The sequence below is a fragment of the Lepisosteus oculatus genome, chromosome 5 (genome assembly GCF_040954835.1).
Source record: "Lepisosteus oculatus isolate fLepOcu1 chromosome 5, fLepOcu1.hap2, whole genome shotgun sequence".
Taxonomy (NCBI): domain Eukaryota; kingdom Metazoa; phylum Chordata; class Actinopteri; order Semionotiformes; family Lepisosteidae; genus Lepisosteus; species Lepisosteus oculatus.
This window is the reverse complement of record NC_090700.1, coordinates 42,975,068-43,000,451: the sequence shown is the minus strand read 5'-3', so window position 1 is coordinate 43,000,451 and position 25,384 is coordinate 42,975,068. Positions and strand designations below refer to the sequence as shown.

General features: G+C 38.4%; 1 protein-coding gene across 2 annotated transcripts in view; it reads left to right on the top strand.

Annotated features, from left to right (window-relative positions):
• Positions 1 to 1,340: 1,340 nt before the first annotated feature.
• adamtsl3 (ADAMTS-like 3) overlaps positions 1,341 to 25,384 on the top strand; it is a 164,824-nt gene continuing 140,780 nt past the window's right edge. For both annotated transcript variants that reach the window (XM_015343042.2, XM_015343041.2), the window contains exons 1-2: positions 1,341 to 1,661; positions 3,699 to 3,816. In XM_015343042.2, coding sequence (XP_015198528.2) covers positions 3,715 to 3,816 — 102 coding nt within the window. In that variant the 5' untranslated portion in view covers positions 1,341 to 1,661; positions 3,699 to 3,714. The remainder of the gene's footprint in view (positions 1,662 to 3,698; positions 3,817 to 25,384) is intronic.

Genomic DNA, 25,384 nt, shown 5'->3' with positions numbered 1-25,384 from the left:
ACACTGGTGGCTGAGAGAGTGCAGTGCCATAGTTAATTAAACTCAAATGGTTCCCCTTTGACTGCCAGATTTTACTCTTCACCTGATAATGAAGTGGCAAACTGTGCCCTTTCAGGAGCTTTTGTGGATGTTGTTGCTTTCATCTGATTTTTCCTGAGGAACTTATTGACAGATTTTGACCGAAACTGCAACATTATGTCAACAGGTCTTAGAAAATTAATTTTCACTCGCCTGGTTACGGGTACCTACTGTATAACAGAAACATTGTTTATTTTACAACTTCTAAGGCGAAAGTTGGTCACTTATCGCTCCTCTCACAGATGCCTTAAAATGATAGTGTTGTTCAGAAAAAGGAATATGAAATAAAGTGTTGCTAATGGTGTTTTAACGGTCTCCAATTTATTTTCGCTACAGCAAAGAGTGTCTGGCGTTGAAGAAACATTCACGTTAGCCACATAGTTATTTACCGCATAACTACACATGGCACCAAATTAAAAAATAATTTCACAGAACTACCGTCAAGAGTGGAAAAATGTTAACTTTAAAAATAAAAAAACTAACGTGTGTGTAAAGAAAGTCATATACTGTTCTTATTTTTGCAACAATGTACTCTTTACCTCAGCAATCTAGCTGAAGTATCCTGATCGTTACTCATCATTCAAGTGTTTTAAATGTTAGCTACATTTTCTTTAGGGTTCTCCTGGGCTTCATAATCCATGTTCGAGATACTATATTGCTGAAATGATCCACTCTGCGTATTTATTTTCAAACAATACTCTATGGAAGCAAAAAAGATCTAGGTTTTGGAAAAGTATTTTGGAAATGCGCAGACTTTACATCCCTTACATACCGATCCTTTCACGTAGTTTGAAAATCATTGCCTTGTTGCTCTAAGGCCATGTCATTATTACTTTTTTAAACTTGTTCTGTAGTAAATGAAAATACATATAAAAGACCGATGTAACCGCTAAATAGGGATGTGTGCATATCTTTATGTAAAATGTCTAAAACAGTAAAACCACGTTTTACCCTCAATGGGTTAGGCATTTCTACCGTATACGCACTGTGCTAAAGATATACTGTAAATGCAAATTATATTATAATATAGATTAGGTATATAGAGTATTCTAACCACATTGTAAGAAACCGACCGCTTTAAATGCATGAAATCATTTAGTCAATTAAGACAAGTTATTATATCAACCTGATATTGAGGAAAATAGAGGTAGAACAGGCACAATGCTTTCTGATCAAATTTCGCACTTGGCAGGCGAATCAACCCACACTCTCCTTAAGCGCTTTAAAATTGTCTAAACTTCAGCGCCGTCTAGGACGCCTGGCGGAGCTAGAAGGCAAACTGCTGCAGCTACAGTACCTACCACTTCATTAGCTTAAATCCTGCTTCAAGCCTAGACGCGCTGAGCTGGGGGAGCGAAAGTCACGGCTGTTTGAATACCAGAGAAACTAAACCTTTATTTCCTATGAGGCGTTCAATGAAATAAATACTTAGGTCAACAAGATCTGCTTTCTCTCCTCCCCGTTGCAACTCCAGAAACCAGTGACGATTGGAGTGGACACGCATGTTTGTTGCTGATGATATTTGTCTTTCTCTGAGGATTACAGAGAAAATGCGGGACTCTTCGTGACGTTTTCAAGTTAAGGTAAGAAGCAGACTTTTAACACGTGTGTGTATTTAATTCTACAGCGGACAACTTAGTAGTTGGATATAGCTGCCAACTTCCTATTGCTTTACTGGGACGCACTGGCGCTGGTCAGCGTGTTGGTGGGGCTCCGGGAGTAAATTGAAGTATTTTAAACTAAGCTCCGTTTTGAACTCCTTGACTTGCAGTGCTTTTATTGCTAAAAAGCTGTTAAGCATCAGTCTCCTTGAGAGCTTCGGGGCAGTATTCGGGACATAGTACGTCAGCAAAGTGGGGTCTTTACTGAAGAATGAGCAAGTGCGCAATAATCACCAACCACGTCTGTGATGCCTATCTGTCACTTCTTTAAACTTTGCAAAACAGGTGTACTGTCTGCGTAGCAGCGTTCCCCTCCGAAACTTGTGAAGATGTATAAAAGAAGTGTATATACAGTATATTCCTGCTTGTTTTTATTTGCGTTGCAACGGAATTGGTTGAACAAACTCCAAGTAAACATTCTGCCAACCGGTCTGTTCTGTTTTGTGAAGTTCCTTCTACTGAATTTGCAGTCCGTACTGCGGTACCTCGGAACAGTCGGAAATGTGTGATGGAGCCCAAGCAGTTCTTCCTTACATTGCACTTAGCGGCATCTCTTTCCTGGCGCGACTACCAATCAGGAAATGTCATTTATTCTCAATGGTAAAAAAGTTCAGATTGAGCGTATGATCTTTCTATTCAAACATATCATTAGTATGGAATTTAATTCGAAAATATTTCCATACTGCTCGTGTTAGGTTAATATCTATAATACTCGCTGGGTAATTGAGATTCAGGCTGCTTAATGACTAGGACATCTGTCAATTATAAACAATCCGGCTGCACTGCCTTGTTAAGTGTTTATCAACCTGTACTGAGAGACTTTCAGACGCTGTTTACTTCATAGCCATTTCATAATGCACCGTGTAATTCAGTATTTGTACCTGATATCTACTATTGGATTATTTTCTAAACAGTAGTAAGTGTAAAAAGTGATAAGAACAGAAGAGAATAAAGGTACCAGCCAATAATTAATCAGAATAGGAACGGCGTGGTTAATAATCACCCGTGCAATAATGTATGCCAAGTGTCTCATGGTGCAATCACTGAGAACGCGGCTCTTAATGTCATTTTAAAATATTTCGTACGGCTCATGTTAATTAGATCACACATACGTTCAGACTCTATTGCATTCTGTAACTGTGATAACACGTTGTTCCAAATACAAATGATCGGTGATGTAATCAGAACCAGAGATCCAAATTCAGCTTTTTTAAGGGCCTTTTCTTCTGTTCCCTTCCATAAAACTAAAAACAGCACCCCAGTGAAAATTATACCATAATCCAAATCTGATCTGAATAATTGAGGCTATTAGAAATGTTAGAAATGTATATAGATCATTAACATAATGATGACAGTGGTTCGTTCCAGTTTTATTAATAGTGAGCTGAAGAATGAGAATGAGAATTCAGGTTACCTCGGGTTTATATCTGTCATACAAATGACCATTTCGGTCCTCCTCGGTGTGTTTGACCTGTAGCGCCCTGGGCTAATGAGCATACAGTGAGACATACAGTGGACATTCAAAAAACATTAAAAAGGTAAAAAAATATATATATAACCACCTATACGTGACTGAATGAAATTGAACTTTAATTTAATCCCCTGAAGCCTCACAGAAAGACAAAAATGATATATTTTTTTAAAAAGGCGAGAAGAAACCACTAGCACTAGCCAGATCACATTTCTACTAGAAGGGGATTTGAATGACTCAATAAGTTTGGATGGCTACTTTACATGTCCAAAAAAACTATTTTTCACATTGAAACTACCTGATCTCTGTGGTGTGCTCGTGGCGTGCGCTAAGAGTCGGAATCGCTGGCCAGCAAAAACCTTTTTTTGTTTTATTTGCACCGATTCCAAAAACAGTTTCATGTCTTCACACAGTTTTCTTAATTCAAGAAGGGACTGGCGGCGTGTGCTTCAGCTTGTTTATACTGAAACAATCTCTCTTTGACACAGGCGGAATCAAAGTACCATGGCTAAGCATTCCGATCTGGACAGCGCGGCCGAGAGGGAACTGGATCTGCTCACGTGGAGGATAAGCATAGCTGTCTTCCTGATCTGCTGTGGCGCCCAGGTATGAGAAATATTTGTCAAATACCTTCTCCTTCTTCAGCGTATGCTGTGCGCACAGCTTGCGTAGTAGTTCAGCCCCTGAAAAACCCGATGTCCCTGTAATAATTTCTGTAAGTCAGATATGAAATAAATATTTATTTAGTCACATTTTGTTATTGTCGCTGTGGGTGGGGGCTCCTTACCCCACCTGGTACGCCGGTCACGTGAAGAACTACCTCTCTTCACCTGTGCTACAGCTTTAATTGCCTGGTCTGAATTGATAAGAAAGCATCTCCAGCTAAAGCAGAGGAAAATAAATGATTATGATGCTTAATCTTATTTAGAAGGGGCCAGGGAGAGGAGCTTCTGTAACTTAATACTCTCAGCGTTTAGGATTGCAGTGTGAATTTGTCTGCTTGTCAGTCTAAATGTTAATTCCCTTCAAAACAAGGGGAATCAACATTTGATATTTAATCCCCTTTACTGCTCTGTACTTAAAAGTCTCCTCTAATTGGATTTTTGCATAGCTCAGATGCCACTGGGCTACCAGGGTTCAGTGCAAAGTTCTTGTTCAATATAGCATAGTAGACTTTGATAATGCACTAGAGAAGAACCCGATAAAGTTCGAATGCAGACCATCCTCGTCTTAAGAAGCAGAAAGGCTGAAATAAACCATGTTAAATGATATTTTCTGGATTGTGGTTTTTGTTCTATAAATTGTGTCTCATCCTTGAGCTTGTTACTTTGTGAAGGTTTTAAAGTTATAAGCTTTACCACTGGAATGATGGAAAGTTCCCAGAACAAAAACAGTGTTCCTTGTGGGAATTTTAATTTTTACTGGTGTTAGCTTTGTAAATTCAATTTGTGTAAATCTGGTTGTAATATTTAACACCTTTTTGCAAAATAAGCTCTGGAAAATGTGGTTGTTTGGAATTCCAGCCAGAGAAGAGGGGTTGGTTGTAGGCATGTCTGCCTTGTGTCGTTTTTTTAAATGGGTTTCAACCAATAAATCCTGTGGATGATATCAGATGTAACTCGCTGTAGTCACAAACACTGGGTACAAAGGCCTGTTGGCAGAAATAAGAATTCTTTTCCATAAAGTGCAAGTGAAGCCTGATGAAACAAAGTGTCTAACAGTAAAATCTGTCAAATGCTTAAAGATTTTTTTTGAAAGGCAGATGAACAATGCATTATGTAAACACTGCCATTACGGGTTATTTTTACAGGCAGATGTTAAGCGAGAAGAGAAGAGATAGATATGCTCAACACAAGATGTTGTTTCCAATACCGTTTCTTTAAACATGCAGATGTTTAGTTAAATGGCTGAAATGTTGACAGAGTGTGAACTGCAGGCATTCCCATACTCGCACGAAATGCTGCCTCTCAAAAAGCTTGGCTTCCTAAATCTGTGTTTCTTTGGTTTGTCTGTTGTACATAGCATGAAGGGTATTCATAGATTATTAGCACTTAATCGTTTCTAAACTGTGTGCTAAGCATATGTGAAAGTAGGACCGATATAGAAGGAGCCCCTCCAAGTACTTTGTGTGTTTTTTCTCACATACAGTAAGTGTTTTGTCGCAGACAAGTCTGTCTGTCCTCAAGTGCTGTGAGGACACTAGACTCAGTATGAGGGACACTGGTGGGGTATTACTCCAAGCTTAGCGCAGTGTCAGCCTTTTTACAGTCTTATAGAGTTTGCTTGTAGAAATGTTGGCCTTCTGCATTTTTTTGTCTTGCTATTCATTTTGCAGTCAGGTTGTTAAACAGGAACTAATTAAAATGAATGAGCTAAAGGCAAGGTTTGGGTGTATATTTAAAAATGGACAAATCTTCATTAAAAGGTATTTTTCCCATCTGTGTAGAAAACATATAAAATGTCAAGATATTGGTTTTGACTGTATTTACATGTAGTTTAATGTGTCCTATGTTTTGGGAGTTGGGGAATTTTTATTGTTGGAATGTGCCATGGCTACAGCTGCTCTGTGTTAGTTCAAAGTAAAGAGGTCCTGTTCTTCACCACTGGACACCAGGTAAAAACGGAGTAGCACAGCACGGGCAGGTGAATTTATCCAGATCTTTGGCTTCCTGGTACAGGTACCCATATGACAAGTGTGACATATGGGTACTGTATATGATGATTCCCTCTCTCATAACTGACAAACAGCTGCAACTGTACAGTACATTGCATGAAGGCGTTGAAAGCCAGGGGACTTTATTTTTCTCCATATAAAACTGGATTTATAGTGAATATACAATACAGACTTTTCACCTGCAGTGTTGTGAAAATGTGTATAGTACTTCATAAACATTTTGGAGCAGAAGTTAAAAAAATCTTCTCCTTTTTTAACCTGGTGAAATTCTTTTACCCTTAAAAATCTAACCAGACATCAAACCTTATGAATAATACACTTTTTAATGTTTTCTATAGTAGAAATGTTGCCCTCAGTCTAATAATTACGTTTAAATGCATTTTGGACAAAAAGAAGAAAGTCTCAGCATTTTGCACTAATGTCTCAGAAATGTCCAGAGTATCCTGTGTCCTTTCAGCAGCTTTTGATTTTCCATACGAAGGTCAATTTTTAATCTTTCAAGCAGTATTGTCAGAGTTACCGAGCAAAAAAGAACAAGAGACAGATATTTTTTTAATCTTTAAATATTGCTGCACTATTTTTTTAAAGATAGGACTTGTTCTTTTTATTTCATTAAGTTTAATGGAGAAGCCGTGACATGATGAAAATGGTCTTTAAATCAACATTGCACAGCTAATGTGTAACAGAATGAATCTGCAGACAAGGGTCTAGGAGTCAGCCTGTTCTCTGAGGTAGTTCTAATGTTGTTCATATCAATAGCAGCTCAGATACAGATGTAAATTAGATTGAATGTGCCTCAAGTCTGGGACGTCTCTTCACTGGTTGGTGTTTGTTGTAAGTGTAAATCTTGACTGATCACGTAAATCTCACGGGCCTGGTGAGGGTTAGTTCAATGTCACCTGTTTTTTTTTAAGATATGAGGCTTTGAAGCTGTACAGCAGTTAAATATAGAGGTCACCGTGACTCCCAATGGAAGAACTGACAAAAATAAGCTGTGTGTTATTTGCAGTCCCCAATGACGGTAAACACTGGACTGACTGTCAGTTTCAGCTCTTACTTACTGCACAGAAACAAGCAACAAATGACATGCCTTTGTATAGCATATTCTGCAATGCAACATCTTGTTTTTTACAATAATAATATATAAATGACAGATGGAAGGCTTAGTATACAGTAGTTATTTAGTTCATCTTAGTTTAGTATTTAGTACTTAGTTTAATAGTTAGTTACTAAATACTAAGCAGTTCTTAGGTTTTTAAAATGATTGTCTGACTTCACTCACTGAAGAAAATGAGGTTACACATTAATTGAAAAGGGGACTCCTTTTCTTCTAGTGATTATGTTTCAGTTTTTATAGTAAAACATGTAGAAATGACAACTCTAAGAAAGTTGCTAGCATTCACATCTATATCTACCTTATCCCACTGATATTTGTCACAGAGCTGTTTCTACTGGGCTTCAAGGCGAAGGCAAGACTGCCGCCTGGTTACTCTGGTGTTTTTTAGGGAGATACTAGGGGGGGTTTATGGTCTGCTGCTTACAGCTTTCTTTCCTGGCTTTTTTGTCATTAGCGCACAGTGTAAAACACAGATGTTATCAGTAGCATTTCCCAGGGTCTGCTGTCCTGCTGGTTACCTAAGCAATGACCTGCACCAGTCTGCAGTTTGGTCTTGTTTGTGTGATTTTAAAAGACAGTTCACTTTCTTCCTGTTTTGCTTTAGCCTCTCCGTTTTGTCTTGTAAACCTGATTGACTTCTCCCATTTGTTCCGCCCGCAGCTCTTCACTTTTCCTGAACATTTATCAGCTGTGCAGAAAGCCCACCCTTGGTAAAACAAATTTGATTGCACTGTCATGCAATCACACCAAAGCACACCCCCCTGCCCCTAGAGTACTGATACCCATGGGAAGCTGTTTAAATTACGAAACAAGTGTTTTTGGACTGAAACAGCTGCTTAATCTGTGACCCAATATTGAATGACTTTTGAATATTAATTGGCTTTGAATAGCTTAGATTACATTTTTTGGTAGAAAAATATTGTTTAATTCCTCTACAAAAAGAAACACAACTTGTTGGTGCAAGGCCCCTGCACCTGCATCTCTTCTAATCCACTCTTCTCAGATTTAATAAAATGTGATGTTTAATGTTTTTTCACAAACTTTTTTCGCAAACTTCTTTCTTTGTTACATTTGGCATTCATGTTATTACAATATCTTTATATGTTGTTCAGATAATCAGCCCACATTTTTTGCTGATACTAAATTTAATGGACTACCACTGGAACAGAACTAAGACAAAATGAGCAAACCAGTTTCCCATGGTGTCTTTTTATATGTAGGATAAATACTTCAACAGGTTTTAGGGTCAGATGCCGACAAAGTTTCTATATGGTCCTCATGGAAGCTGGGAGGTTCAATAGGTAAGGCAGAGAGATCTTTGTCAAGTTTTTAAAGCTCTCAGTCCCAGATTCTCTGTGTGTCACCCAGTGCAAGTTACTGGACCTGCTTGTGTTTTGTCATTCAGGCACGGTGTCACAGCCGTCACTGACTTTCCCATAGCAGCTACTGATGTTAAGTTTACCCTTTCGTTTTTATAATACGCCTTAGATAAGAGCCTGCTGAATGACTGGTTATTATTATATCCTCTCGATTGCTAAATCAGTAACTCCGGGCGTGTTCATTACAGCGAGAATACTTCTGCATTCGCTTTGCTTTAGGCAAGAGTGGGTGGGAGACAGCAGTGCACTGTATGAGTCTTTCAGGCCTTAAGAATCCCTCAGACCTTCAGCAGAGTTTAAAATTCTCACTTGTTCTGCTGACAGACGCTTGAGACCCAGCAAGTCCCGTGGAATGACTCACTGCTGGCCATGTGTTAAAGGACTCCGTGGGCTGTGAGAGTGAGAGTGGATGTTTTTTTCTAGATATTCCTTTTTTTGTAGCTTCTTTTCAGCTATACAGTACATACACAAATGTGCAACATATTAATGTTTTTTTTTGCTAAAGTATCTTTGAGAAATGCATGCAAGGAGAAAAATATTTCCCATACACTTCAAACTTAAAAACAAATTAAAACACTAATACTGTATCTTGGAAAGTTCACAGTAAAGTCAACGTGCTCATGGCGAACTTGGTGGCTGTTAAGCTGTTGCAGCAGCAATTTTACGGTTGACTTAGTGCATGGATTATGACAAGCAGATGTTGGATTAAGTTAATGCTTGGTTGCCCTTTATTGTTAGGTGTTTTTTGAGTGGTCATACAAGTTTTCTGCCTGTGGGTTTAAGGGATAGCTCTCACCCAAGACTTCGCTGACGGTTTTAGCGGTGGTAAGTTTTGAATAAGGATGGGAATCACTTGCCTGTTAGTTATAGTGGGAATCTGACAAACTGCAGGCAGTGTTCAGGACTGCCAGCTCCTTTCTGTCCCATCTGTCTAAACAATGGAAAAGGCTCAATCCACTGTGTGAACAGGTAAACCCCATTAGGAAATCTAAGCAGCTCTGTGTTTAAGATGCTTAGATCTGTTCGAGCTAGTTTTCGTCCTGTTGCATTTAGTGTAGGGAAGTCAATATGATAGGGTCTCTTTCTTGCTTCAATTTCTGAACCATTTTAGCAGCTTCCTTGGGTCAGAAGCAATCATTACTGAACATCAATCTGGTACCGTATTCTGCAGTTCCTCAAAGGGCAGAAATATATCAGACCAAGTCATCAGTGCTTCAGAACACCCAAATGGAGGATCTACAATTTTCATCTGAAAATGATGGAGAATTTCTTTAAACAGAAAGTTAACAAATCATGTTCTTAGGGCTTCTGGTTTGGTGCAGGGCAGTATCATATTTCTTATATGGAGTATAGTGCATCTAGTATAGTGCAACTAGGCAGTGTTTGTGACCTGTTCAAGCAGAATAAAATAGAACTAAATAGATTCCTAAGACACTCATCTAGGGTGGCACGGGCAGTGGTAAGCATTGCTGCCTCCTAGCTCTTGGGACCTGGCTTCAATTCCAGACCTGCTATCTGTGTGGAATTTTATGTTTGCCTCTATGTTTTGTGTGGGTTTCCTCCAGGTCCTCTGGTTTCCTCCCACAGTCCAAAACCACACTGGTAGGTTAAGTGGCTTCAGGGCAAATTGTGTGGTGGATCTGTTTGTGCCCCATGATGGACTGGCTTCCTGTCCAGGGTGTATCCTGACTCTAGCCTGTTGCTTGCCTGGTTAAGCTCCAGCTCCCCAATGATCCTGCATTGTATAAGAAATGAGAAAATGAAATGGATGGATGGATTCTTTTCTAGGTATAGGTGTAATCACCCTCTGTGAGGTGTTCCTGAGGTTTCTTTTTCTTTTCAACATCTGCAAAAACAGTAGTACACGTACTTTAACATTTCAGTCCTATAAAACATTATTACAGGTCTCAGGAATTAAAAGCTCCTTGACAGGAATGCAGATCTCAGCTTGGTGACTCCTATCACATGGAGGACTGGGGTGTGGAGGGCTGAGAGGTGAGTGTACGCTTACTCATCACTGTTGTTTAACTACGGGAAGCAGGCGAGGTGCACTACCCCAGTGTGTTTGAACAGCTGGCACAGGAGCACAGCGTCCTGCTCCAGGCTGCGATGTCAGGAGAAGGGGAGCCACAGAGTGGGAATGGTTTCTGTGAATGAGTACGCTGTGTGTCGAGAGCTGATGTATACACTTTATTTCACCAGGGGGGGGGCTTCAAGCCAGAGGTTGAAGCCAGAAAGCGAACATTGTTTTTTTCCAAAATTGAGTCAGGATTCACAAAAGAGATAAAACATAGTACATAGTACACAAAATCTCACATTTTTTGTGAAGTCCTCTTCATTTTCTACATTAATTTCTGTAAAAAGCAACATGGTGAAAACAGTCTGTTGCTCAGAGTGTCATTAGCCTTGTACAGCATAGCTCTGAAGAGAGCTTTGAAGAGAGCTATTTTTCCTTGCGAGTGTTATAATAAAGTCTTTTCACTGTTCTTTGGGCCCCTAGCCCTGGATAGGCAGTACAGATCTATGATTTCAAAATGTGAAATTAACTCATAATACAAGCTGTGCCAAGATGTGGCTCAAATCCAAAGAACATTTCATAAATTTGAAAAGTATGAGATCTTCATAGCTGATAGTATTTGCACCAGTTCCAGATTTCATACGCCAGTCAAAGCACTGGGTTTTATAAGCCTTATTGTTCTATTCGAAATTTAAAGCTTTACTTAGGATTTTAAAGATTATTCTTTAATGAAGATAGAATTTTCTTCATACATTGGAAAAGGATATCTGTGCAGTCATGAACAACATCATGGAGATGTTTATTGAGTGAATTGATTACTGTATGACTTTCTGTATTATTTCATTCTTGCAAAGTCTTATACTACTGTAAGTATTTATGCAGATTATTATTAAAACTCATATTTCATAGTTTTTTTTTGCAAAGGGGAAAACATCCATGTAGTTTTATTATTTTTTTTTACCTTTACTATTAGCTTGTTAACCTGTATGTCTCTTGACTGCTGCAGGGTCCTGGCTCATTGATTTATATTCCCTTTAGGAGCACCAATTGCAGCTGCTTGTAATTGCAATTTTACAGATAAAGCCCTAAATCAATGTAGCACATAAATATGTTTTTTTAGAATGAAAAACTCTTGAGTGCAGCAAAATAATTTCAAAATAGGCCTTAATGAAACACACATGGCATAGATCATGAGAGCCAGCGTTTTTTACTTTGAGACTCTATTCTTCTCTCCTTGGCTCAGAGAGCAGAGATGTACAGTTCAGTGCAGTTTAATTTCTGCCTTCTGCAGCAATGCTCTGCTTCACAGTGCAGCTCTTGTCTGGCTCAAATCAAAAGGAGTAACTTTCCTACACAGCTCTGTGCTGGAATGACATGGACAGAACAGAAACATACTGGACGTGGTCTACAGGTCACCCAAAGGTCATATTTATTTGACCATTTTCAGCTCGATGCTGCTGCTGGAGCAGTAAAAGCTTTTTTTATGTTATAGTACTTTTGAAATTTTTACTTTATTTTGTAGTAAAAGACTGTGCAGGGTGTCACGAGTCACAGCTCCAGCGTTGTCTCACAGAGAGCGATAATCCAATCTTGAAATGGAACCTGGAACAGGAAACATGGGTATAACAGCTGGCATATACAAATAACTGTTTTTTTTTATTTCAGGATTTTTTCAATACTTCAGCTAATAGATAACTTAACTGTTAGAAATTCTGAAACATACGTAAGTAAGTGGACTTTTTAACAATTTGGTATGTTGGTGGTAGAATTATGGTTGCAGCTGTTTATTATTTATAAGAAAACCTGAATTAAATCAACACTTTGATCCACCCACCGAGTGCAAATTGGAGCCCACTTGTTAGTCTGCTGTTCCCCAGGTAGAAGCAAGAAGAAGACAGCAGGGTTTGAGATTTTGCAGTTGACATATGGACTGATGTGATTTAATTGCAACAGAAGGAGGTTATATTGTATCTGAAAATAATTTTAACAAGACACCCTTACAAGGGATGGTAAGACAGCAGGTATGTGCGAGGCTGTGTTTTTAGCAGCTCAGTATTAGAGTGTGGCATCATTAACCCTCACTTCTCCTGCTGCTGTTATTCTGAAAAATCATTCCCAGCCTGGGCCTTGAGGTTCAGCAGAAGTCAGCAGGTGGATCCTGTATCATCCCGATCTGTTTCCTAAAACAGTTTTCCCTCCTTGAAAACCGTCCCAAAGAGATGTTCCCTCATCTTAGTAATAAACCACAGCTCTGAAACAGCTCCTTCAACTTCAGCTGGACTGAAGGTAACGTCCCGGTCAAAAGTTCAGTGAAAAGCTCTTTCATGGGTCTTTACAGTGTGGGCATTCATCGTATACTGCAAGCTGTGAGGTGTAAACATGGAAACTGGGTTTTTCACAACGTGCAATACTATAGAGACATGGACATTTGCAGAGGATTCACTGTGTACTGTATTCCATAGAAGCGAGGGGCTAAAAAGTGTTGAAATCAATTCTTAAAATGCACTGATGTATATTTGTTGCAGAAATTTCAACTCATGGTCCTGACAAAACAGCAATTGCGAGAGGTGGGGGATGTTGTGGAATTACCCGTATTCATCCATGTCCTCTATTCCATAGGTATCTTATCAGAACTCACTGGTGATCTATAAAGGTCAATGGAATGGAGCTCAGTCCTTGACCCTTGTCATTCTTTAAGTATGCCATGTACTTGGGCAGGAAGGGCTGCTCTAGTAATAGCTGTAGACTCTAATAGCTGAAGTCTTGAAGTGATCTCCCTGTGCAGTGTGCAGGAATCATGGGAGACTGAACTGACTGTGTTCTTAGTTCAAGTTATTTCCTAAGTGTTGTTAATCCTGTCATTCATATTGTGAACAGATAAAGAGTGACTCTGGTCAGTTATGTCTTTTCCAATAGGTGATTTATTTTTCTTTCCATCTGATGCCTCTGTTTTTTAAAAACATGGCCTTTTCTTTTGGTGCACAGGCTGCGAAATCCGATGGGGAGCCTAAAGGAAAAACAGTATTTATTTTTTTTAGATAATAAAGAAGTATATGAACTTTCACAAGGTTGTCCCTGTGGGGCTCTCTGTAAATTGCTTTTTCAAATGTAGTGTCTACAATTTGCTTTAAAGCAAAGAATGAAATAAATTTGATTAATTTTACATGGTAGATAAAGCCATAGGGCATGTGTGGTGGAAAGGGCAAAAGTTAATATTCAGTACTATATTGAAGTCAGGGGTGTCAGGAGGTTCTTGAGGGTGTTCTGTAAAGCAGAGTGCACCTGTTTGATTTGTTAAGAACTATTTTTGTGGCACAGTTAGCAAAGCCTTAGGAACCAACAGTGTATTTAACATTTTGGTTGTTTGATTGGATTCATAATTAAGTGCAGTTTTATTGTCTGAAGATGTTATGTTTTCAGTGATTTGGGGGTTTCTGCAGTTGCCGGATTAGTATGGCAGTGTATTCAAGTTATGTTTCCACTGGTTGCCACGGGGAGAGGAGTTTGTGAGTAATGGAGTCAGTATTACATGCTTGCAGTGACATACAATAAGCTTCTCATGTTTAATAAATGGATAACTTTGAGATGCCTCGCGTCTTACAACAGAGGACAGAACAGCTTTTTTGGTAATGTTTTTTGCAGTTCACTCTGCAGGAATAGATAAGTGCCAGTGTTGTTTCAAGGAAAGGATTTATAGTCACCGCATGTTAATTTGATCTATTAAACCACACAGATTTTTTGTCCATTCATTTCATCCTTAACAGGAAATGATGCTGAGCCTGATGCAGAGATACAGATGCACCCAGTTTGATAATGACATAGTTTACACATTTCAAAATCACTCACAAAAATGCCTTGGTTCTCTGTATATGAACAGAATGATTGTACATTGTATGCAACTCAGTTGGGTGTTCACATACAAAATTAAAATACCCATATAAAAGCCTGCAGTAAATATTGCAGGACATGGTGTGCTTGTTGTACAAACCAGCTGCCATTTTGCTCCTGTTAATATTTTATAAAATACATATTGTATCTTTTCAGTCCAGAAAATCAAAGCCTACAAAATGTTAAAATGCCATAATTTCAGTGTCATTTAAACTTTTTATACTGCTTTCTTCCTCTGAGCTAGAGAAGGCCATTGAGTTGTTCAAACCCTGTGGCCTAACTGGTACTGACAGATGCTCAGTTCAGATCAGTGTGATGTCGGTGAGCTGCCAGTGGACACAAATGCCCCTGATTAAACCCCTGTCAATGACAGGGGCAGGGTGAAATCCTGTCTGTGGGCACGGACACTGTGAGAGCCAGAGAGAAAAAGACATAGAGAGGGAGAGAGCAAAAACATAGACTGAGTGAGGGAGAGGGATAGGAGATCAAAAGAGAGAGAGGGGAAAAGAAATTGAGAGAAAGAGCGAAAAAGAGAGACAGGGTATAAGCATGGAAAATACCTCCTAAACTTCAACATGTATGGAAAATGTGGTAAACACCTTTCAAGTTTGCATTCACACATAACATTTCCCGATTACTTTTCCATAAAATCATACATTTAACTTATTTTGTTGCCTAAAAAAAATGTAAATCTTTTAAGTTTAATTTGCATAAACATCTTTTGTAAATTGTCATTTCGGAATGCCATTGGGAGTTTACATGAATTGCAGATAATATTTGGCATTCTGTTTTTAAAAATATTCTTTTGTAATCTAAATGCTGCACAAGCACAAATTTGTATTTATTATTTTAATGCTCGTTTTCAAGTGCTGTCTGATGAATGACCGATTTCCAGTGTGCTGTATCAGGATTAACAGGCCATGACTGCCGAGCAGAGATACACTTGAAATCATTTGGCACATCTGTTGACTTGAACTTTGTCTATTACTAATTGTAGAAGGTGCATCCCATATGCTAAAAACTCTTAAAGTGATTGCTTAACATACACAATTTTTAAGCAGGTCCTTTCACATGTGCTGCTGTGGCTGGTCTCAGAAAGCAGCAGACTGCTGTTGATCCAGAGAAACAGAACTGTCCTTCCATGAGGAAGGATAAGGCCTTGTCTGTGCATTAAAAGTTCCTGCACTTGAACAGTGTTCCAGGTTTCCTTCAAGCACTATATTTCAAAAAATTTGTAGCCAAAAATAATAGAATATTAAAAAACAGTATATCTCTATCTTTTTTTCTTTTTTTTCTCCATTTATTTTGGGTCATATTGACGTCTTAAATTATGGAGGATGAAAGGACCATTAAACTCAGAACTGTAAATTTCTAGCAGCTGTGTGCTGGTTTTTCCATAGGCTTCATAAAAGTTCTGCACAACGACCCCATCAACCTTCCCCCCAGCAGCCCCCCCAACACCATTTGTTAATCTTCCAACCTGTTATTTTTCTACAGCTGGCTTAAGTGACCAGCTGTCACCACACAGTCATATTCAGCCTCATTGTACCACAGTGAGCCTGTTACTTTCAAGATTTGCTAAAAGTTATTTTCTTTGACATCGAATCTGCTGCCACCTGTAAAATTGTCTAAAAAGCTGCAGTTACGGAGAATGATCAGTGATCAGAAAATGAAGTTTTAGGTTCGGATCTTGTTTGGTGTTGTCAAATACCGAGATTCAATGTTGAGTTCATTTTCCATTTCTTTTCTGAAGAGAATGCAAAGTTAGTATAGCATTCTACTTTGTACTGTAGATAAATTCATAACAATAAAACAGTTTTGATAATTTTATGTGTACTGTACCTGATTGAAGATCACTGAATTCCACGTTTTCCAAAGCCAAACAACCCACGCTAATTCTGGAATCTGCGCTTTCCAGTGCCAGGTTTCCAGAAATGTGTGAATTCCTCTCTCAGTGTGCATGCCATCAGGCAGACTTGTGCCTCCTCTTAGGTGGAGACCCTCTGAGAGTTTTATCTCTTGTCAAACAGTACTTATTGTGAAGTGCCTGTAATTGTTTCAGGAAGCAAGCTGTGTTGGTATGCTCCTGAGTGTGTGTGAACATTCATACTGTACACACAGCAGCACAGACTGGCCACTTTCCTTGACACTTTGCTCCAGGTGCCTCTGTTTTCATTTTTGTCTTTATGAAGCCTGTGAAGCCGTGAGGAAAGATGATGCAATTTAGCAGTGATGAAAGAGCTTGTGTACCAGGCTGTTTTAGGATAGTTTGCTTGAAATTGAAGAGTGAAGAGCTTGAGCACAATTGATATTACCATGAAATAATTTTTAAAAGATCTTTTGTGGGAAATGATTGAAAAGGAGTTGAGTGGTTCTAAAATAGTGAGCAAGATGCAGCCTGTCCCTCAAAAGCTAAAAAGTAGAAGGAAAGGAAAAACAACGTATGTCAGCTGTCAAGGATTTTTCTTCAGGTGGGAGAGGAGTGGGAGGTATTTAAAAGTCTGGTCTTGTAGCAAATTATTGTAAATTATCATAATGAAGCAAAATGAGGGATTAATAAGAGAAAAGATCAAAGTGCCCAGGGAGGAGGAGAAGGAATGGTGTAGAAATCTGTAAAAAAGCTTTAGTGGAAGGCATTTAAGGTCACTTTGCAGGTAACCTTTGATGAGGCAAAATCCGATTGACGCCTGAAGAAGATTCAACAGTCAAAATGTTGTTTTTTTTCTACTTCTCTGTGTGGAATTAACTTCTAACTGTTCTTTTGTAGCCAATGTGTCAACACATCTCCCCACTTAAACCTGTCCCTCAAACACCTGCTTTAGGTTTTAAGCTTTAGAATAAAAAGACTTGTGAAACTCTAGAGCTGGGCAGCAAAAACACCGAGCCCCTTGTTTGTTATGTGGTGCATGTCTTTTCTTGTTCTGGCAAAGATTTCAGTTGAGCCATACTTTTGGTGAGAAACTACCAAATTTATTCTTATTTTTTTTTATTGTGTCACATTCTTGTTATCTGTTGTAGGTCCAATTTCCCAGTAGTCATCTTTGTCCCTTTAAGAGATTTAAAGGTGTCATATACAGTACTATACCAAATATGCTTACTGGAACACTAAGGTACACAGTCATCACTAGTACTTGAAAGGTTTCTAAACACAGTTACTGAGCATCATGCTGGTCTTGCAGATGACCATTGATTCCACAGCAGAATTGGGGGGGGGGGGGGTTGACCAGATGTGGGACAGTGCTCTAACCTGACAAATCACTCAGCCCCTTCTGGGAGTTCAAAAAAAGTTGCTGTGGAAGAGTCAGGTGTAACAGGTTTTAGGTTTTATTTTTCCATGTGGGTCACAGATAATGTTATCTCTCAAGCAGTAAAGACTACTGTTTAATTTCTTATTCTTAAGAATATTTTCAAAAACTAGAGAAGTAAAACATTAAAACTCATACCAACAAACAAGTTGTACATATAACAGACATGCATTCATATTTCATTTTGTGCACATGACAAATGCTGCTGTATGAAAAACATAGTGAAGCGCAACATGTAGGAGATCCACCTGGCCAAGATGAATAGCCAAAACATAGTTTAAGTGAAAGGACAGCACATCCCAAAGAGATGTCATTTTTGGTTCCAAATGAGATATTGATAGGTTTTCCACTTTGATCTGTCAGACATTGTTTTGCTCACACATGTGGAGTTGATTTTGTTGTTAAAATGTTTGCGGTCTCAAGCTCTTTCAGGGATTGCTGTTTGGACTTCTGCAAAGAGAAACGAAGGGGCAGAGTGCGATGAGACACATGTCAGAAACCGGGTGGGGGTGGGGTGATGAGAGTGCTCTAAACTATTTCCGCTCTTCTTATGTCATCACCTGAGGGATACTTACGTTATTTTGTTTCGGGAAAGAAGTACGAAAGACATCAGCAACTTTGCCCCTGGTAAATGGCCTTTGTGCTTGTGGGGATCCTGTGTGAATTAAGAGGTCAGGGGTTTTCCCAGGCAGATGGGACTTGTTTAGGGTAAATGAGAGTCCAGAAACAGTGATGTGAGGGAAACTGTCCGTCTGGAAGATAGATCAGTTATATAAGGTCAGGGGCTGCTCTCTGCCTTTGTTGCTCCTGATGGATGGTTGATACCTGCCTTTGATTTAGAACCCACCAAACCTGAGCACCTGCAATAGGAAATAGACCGTAGATAAGCTGTTAGACTAAGCTGGGAATTTAGGGCAATAGCACTAAGCATGTAAGACTAGAAATGGCCAATAAATGTCTGCTAGTGTTTAATGGTAATATATTTTAGCGAACGTACAGTACGGCAAGCAGGTTTTCATTCAGAGGCTTTGTTTGAGTGAAGTCTGTACATCACATGTATATTTGAATGAAATATCTTTGGAACGCTTCACAGCTGGGCATTGTTTTTAGGACAGGAGTGAATCTGTTTTGACTGTCAAAGAAATTCACCAAAATGGGATATCATTGAGAGGGGGTGAATACTTTCCAGACACTGTATACTGAGCATAAAAAGACACCTGTTGCTTACAACTGCAACAAATACATAAGGTCAATACATAAGGTTAATATACCAGAAAAGGTCAAAATCTTTTTTGTCCCAGGAGCACTGAATATACATGATACACATAAATGGAATATGGTGATTAGCATTATTGATTAAGAGGGTGTCTACTGTTAAAGTCACAGGCCAATAGAGTGAGGATACCAGCAATAAAAAGGTGTGCATCTTTAGCCTATGCTTTTCACCAGGTTGTAGATGTGTGATTCTCTCCCAATCCTCTAATAGAGCCTGGACAAGCATGTGCATGTCTGTTTGTCTCTAAACCCTAGATTCCATTCAGTCTTATATTTGTATAGCGCCCTGTCAAATATGCCCTGAGTGCTTTCACAGGTTTTTAGACAGATTATATTGATTAAGTGTAAGTGAATGGAAAGAGATTTAGTATATCATACAGTAACTTTGTATCCATCAGGCATGAGGGAAAGAAAAACAAACCCTATCCATCCATTTTCCTAAGTGCTTTATCCAGTACAGGGTCAAGGGGGAGCTGAAGCCTAACCTGGCAGGATACTATACCCTGTATGGGATGCCAGTCCATTGTAGGTCACATACAAACACAAACACAAACACAGGCAAACACAAACACTCTCTTACCTGGTCCAATTTTTGCAAGAAGCCAAGTAGCCTGTTGTACCAGTATGTCTTTGGACAGTGTGAGGAAACCAAAGCACCTTGAGGAATCTCACACAAACACAGGGATAATATTCAGTACAAACTCAATGCAGATAGCACCCCAGGAATTGACCCCAGGTCCCCAGCACTCTGAGGCAGCAATGCTAACAACTGTAGCAACATACCACCCCAAAAATTGATTCAGTATCTAAAATATCTACAGTGTATACTTTATTTTCTAAAAACATACATAATGGAGCGATACGTTTCTTTTGATGCTCTACATACTGTACAGGAATATCAGGGGTCACAATGAACAACTAAAAAACTTTATAATCAAACGATTTGTCCTTAAAGTTATAACTTTTCGGATGTCTTTCAATGTCATGTATATATATTTAAAAGCATGAATTCTGTGATGGAGGAAAATAGACTGCCAATCATACTGCCAACATCTGTTTTTCAGTTCTTTCGAAGCACTCCATCCAGTGTACATACTGTAATAAAGGAGTGCTCCACTCTGTGGTATTATTCCAATGTTAGAAAATGTGCTTAATATTATTTTTTTGTGTATGTGGAATAATCCTTTATTTAAAAATAAAAGGTGAAGCATTCTATGTTCTAAGTGCTTGGATCTTGCCTGCAGCTATTAACTCACTGACTATGTGCTGGATGTTACCCCAGTCTGACTCATTACCTGCTGATCTTCTGAAATACAATAAGCACTTTGTATGTATAAAAGAACCAAAAATCCATCTTTCTTGCTTGGGCAATGCACATATCTGTGCTTACTTCTTGAGGTCTATAGGATAATGACTGATAGAGTACTGGCAGACACTTTGACATTCATCTTGATTGTTGCTGACTTGGAAAGCCTTTCATAGAAAAAAACAAAACATTACAGGCAGAATAACAATGAAGATAAATGTCCATCCTTATGGGTATTGTTTCAGTTAATGAACATCAAAGTTTTATCCATAAGGCTTTGTAGAAAATATGAGAGGAATTTTAAAGTGTGTTCACTGGGTCAGCTTTCATCCATGCTTTGGCTTCGCTGATTAATTTTCTAAAATTGTTAATGATGTGAGTTACGTGTTATATGTAAAATCAGATTTTAGTGTATCCGTGCACACGTGTTCAAACAGGACAGCAACAGACATCTTTAGTTCAAACAAGCAGGTAAAATGGGGCACTTAAATTCTGTCTTCGGGCCAGACTTTAGAATAACTAAAATTGAATAGCTGAGATGGCCCATGAAATAACATGCCTATAAGAAGACAGCACAGATTAAACATTGATATAATTATACCCAAGCTAAGCCACAATGTTTTTTCACTAAACCCTGATTCTAACAGAATGTTGGTATAGAGCTGTGCAGTTAATTGGAATTTGTTTTTACTGTAAGTCAATGTTACAGATCATTTGGATCTCTTCTGTCAGTTGTCAGTGATGTTTCATGATAATGTGTGGTATAGCCCATGATTCCTGACAAAAAGTAAAAAAATAGAAATCTGTGCTACGGACAGGAAAGCTGATGTTAATTAACAAACAATATGCATATTTGTTAAAGCATGTGATCCTTGTGTATCAAAGGCAACAACAGAAGTGACTTTTTTATTTTGATTCAGTCTCATTTAGTCTCAAGGGTGAACAAGGAGTGGTTGGTGGGTGAAAAAATACAAGCAGGAAGTGTAATTCTGGCTTCAAGAAGCTACTGAACATAAGGGACAGACTGCAGGTGACATTACTTATGACATTCAAGTAAAGGAACAAATAAAGGTTTATTCCATGATGAAAACAAAAGAGACACAATCTTTCGGCTGTGGGGCCTTCTTCAGGTGTCTTTTTCACACCCGAAGAAGGCTCCACAGCCAGGATGTTGTGTCTTTCTTGACCCATGAATATCTAGCAGAACCAAAACCATTATAACTCCAATTGCTACTGGAGGTGAACCAACCCTCTATTTATTCTCTAGTTTTTTTCTACTTGTATGTGTTGACAGTATATATAAATATATAAATGTAAGCTGAGATCAGGAACAGTTATTTCATAATATTTTCCATAGCCTCATAAATAAACAAGCAGTCAAAAAAAATTGCAACTAGATACAGTGCCAAGAAAAAGTTTGTGTGTTTTTGTATCCCAAAGATAAATATGGAAATTTCACAGTTTTACCATAATAGCTTTCTTGAATCTAGTCTTTATGTAAATATCCAATAGGGATTTTAGTAACCGATTCAATGTCTCTTGAAACAAAACGTTGTAGGAATTAAACAATGAGTAATAAAGGCACAGGAGATGTGAAAACGTTAGTGAACCCCAGGTTTCATAAGGGAATTATTAGAATCAGTTGTTTAAATAATCAGGTAGATCTTGTGGACTTAGTTTGGAAAACAAAACATGTTTGGTCTTCACCATATAAATATGTGGAAAAAAGTCCTGCCATGATCTAAGGAAATCTCTGAGGACCTCAGAAACATATAGTTTCTTAACCAGATAGTCTACAAATGAATAAAGCTCAACACCATAGTCACTTTTCCCAGGAGCGGTCCTCCTACCAAAATCTCTGAAATAACATACCATTAAATTATAAAAGAAGTTAAAGAAAACATCAGAGTAACATCCCAGGAACTGCAGGCAACTCTTGACTTGGCTAATATGACTGTTCATGACTCAACATCAAAAAACAATGGAAAAAGAATGGTGTTACAGATAGCAAGGAGAAAACTACTCTACTCTGCAGAACTAACATTGCTACCTGCCTAATGCTTGTATATAGAGCTCACAGATGTTCCCGAAGGTTCTGGAACAAAGTTCTCTGGATGAGTCAAAGGTAGAACTGTTTGGCCTGTTTCAAAGTACAGCAAGCACAGCCTGCAAACTGAAGAACCTCATCCCATTCATCAAGCATGGTGGAGTGTGATGGTCTGGGCTGCTTTGCTGCCTCAGGACTGGGACAGTGTGCCATCATTGACACAACCATGAGTTCTGTATTGTTTCAGAAGATTCTAGAAGAGAATGTCAGGCCATCCATCCATGACCTGAAACTGAAATGAAAGTGGGTCTTGCATCAAGACAATCAGCCTAAACATACTTTACAAGCAGCTCTACAAAAGTAGGACTTCAGAAGAAGAACAGCTCCGTTTCACATTGGCCTAGTCATCCTAATCAAGTCCGGACCTAAACCCCATCGAAATGTTGTGGTGAGACCTGAAGAGAGCTCCCCATGCAAGGAAAGGGCCAAAATTCCTCAAAACCGATATGAGACACTGACCAGCAGTTACAGGAAACATTTAGTTGCTGTCATTGCTGCTCAAGGTGGTGCCACCAGTTACTGAATCGAAAGGTCCACATAACTTTTTCATATTGAATGTTGCATCATTTAAGGATTTTATTTTATGTATTATTAGGACTTAGATTAAGATTTAATAATACAATCAACAAGGTAGTCTTGCTAAGTCATCACCCACAACAGGACTCTAATAAATGTATTACTCTCTTGGCTATGGCTTCTGTGCTGTCCTAGAATTGTTTTTCTTTTGTTTGGCATTCACATATCTCTTTACATTCATGTTTGTGCAAACCGACACAGAAATACTGTCTGTTTCTTCTCCCTTCAAATGACCCATTTCCTGTATGCTGCAGTGTAATTGCAAATTCAAATGTATTTGATGTAAGCATTGTCTAAAAACTTTCAAGGTTTTTATGCTTTAAGATCCAATGATCAACTAACAATAACAATAACAGTAACAGCAAACCAACAGTAGGGATACGTTCTAAGTCAAGTAATCAAAAATGTATTTTGTTCAATATTTAACAGTTAGGAAAAAACCTATGCACAGTATGTTTCTGTTGTGTAATTTCTGTTACTCACAGAACTGGTAAAAGACAAATGTTTAACCCATGAATGCTCAATGACAGGGTGTTTCACTTTATGCATACAAAAGACATTATATGTGCTCCTTTAGATTAATTCATTTGCACAAAGAGCAGTGTGATATTCTTCTGTTGTTAAAGACAATGCTACTTACAGTAGGATGGGATAGTATTATTACATATATATTGAAAATATGATTATATTAGGAAATATTGTTCACAAAGTAATTATCCTGTTTTAACTCAATGGTATCTCACTTAAACACATAAAGTATTTAGTTTAAATGCAAAATTATCTCATTGAAATGGAAAAAATATTTTTACTTTTTTGTGGTGCTAATAGGCTTCAGTAGTTTTGCCCAGATTGGCTAACTGGTAGCTCCAGTCATTGGAAGTGAGCATCAAGCTGATCGATTTTTGTGAAGTTTGTGCTCCACCTTAGAATCATTATGCACCTGTGAATACTCATACTGTATGTGTTAAATTTAACCAATTTTGAGCTATAAAAGCCAAAAATGACATAATTGTTGAGGTATGATGTTAAAAAATAACAGTGAGAACAAAAAGTGATTACATTATCTTTTTTCTGATGACTCATAACTAAACAAGCAGTCAAAATGTTTAGCTTTAACAGAATTGCTTATATATACTGGACATACATTGGCATAGGAGATTAGAAAGTGCTTAAATTGTTTTTTTGGTTTCACAATAAGAAAGACAAATTCACAGCATTTGCCCATGCATGAGCTCAATTATTAGTTTTTTTTTTGACAAATTATTATGAAACCAATACCATTATCAAGCCATTTGTAATACATTTTATGTTGTTTTGGCAGATATTAGGACATAATATGTGTGTATTATGAAACCTGTGGAGAAAGTCACAAAATAAATTTCTTCTTAGTGCCATTTGGTTAAAAACTTTAAGACTGAGAATGGGACAAGCTAAACAATTAAGCAGCAGAGATAGAGGAGACAGATGAGTTCTGTATTGAGCTAATCATTAGGGCAGAGCGGTGGCTCTGTGGCTAAGACTCTGTGCCTGAGGCTGGAAGGTTGCCGGTTCAAATCCCACAGCCGGCAGAGGAATCCTACTCTGTTGGGTCCCTGAGCAAGGCCAGGGGCGCTGTACAATGGCTGACCCTGGACTCTGACCTCAAGCTTCTCTCTCCCTGTCTGTGTCTTATGGAGAGCAAGCTGGGGTATGCGAAAACATGAATTCCTAATGCAAGAAACTGTATAGTGCTAATAATGTGATGTTCTGTTGTTAACTCAAAGATTAACTGCGTCTACTATAAAGACGACTAGTTCTGTACTAACAGTCTACTCTAAAGTGACCTGGGTGTCACAGTGGACACTTACTCTGGGTCAAACATCTGTTTTAGACGACACTGTCGATGATAATGTATGACTGCAATATTTCAATGTACGTTTTTAGAAGGAGTTCATATAACTTTCTTTAACTTCCAGATTCTCATGAGGGATTTTGCATCCTCATCAGTCAGAGATACAGTAGTTTCCCAAGCTCAAGTGGGAGCTGAAAACCACATTGCAGGATTTACATCACAAAACAAATGCAAACACAAACGAGTGACGATGTTAGATGTTTCAGACTTGGAACCGGTTCTAACCTAAATAAACAGCTTTATGTGTTAGTAAGTCACGTGTTTTTAGAACTGCTGGAAGTAGAAATGATTTAGTACAATTTGAACAGTGATAAAATGTCCTTGAATTGTAACTTGAATGTTTCTGGGCTGATTAATTGATTATTTTTAGTGTGGCTTGTTCATGTATTGAGAGGCAGACAGGGAGAGTAAATACTGGTTAATATTTTTTTCCATTGATTTATGAGGTGTTTGGTTGAATGGGTCGACATGTGGTACAGGACATGTGGCAAGTATGCGTGGAATATGGAGCTTCTCATTCATATATTTGGAATTAACTTCCGTGTTTGCAATTGACATCCACTCAGAAAGAAATAACAGATTTGTGCCAAAAACCTGAGGTTCTCAGGGAATTGATAATTGAAATATTGATTATTAATG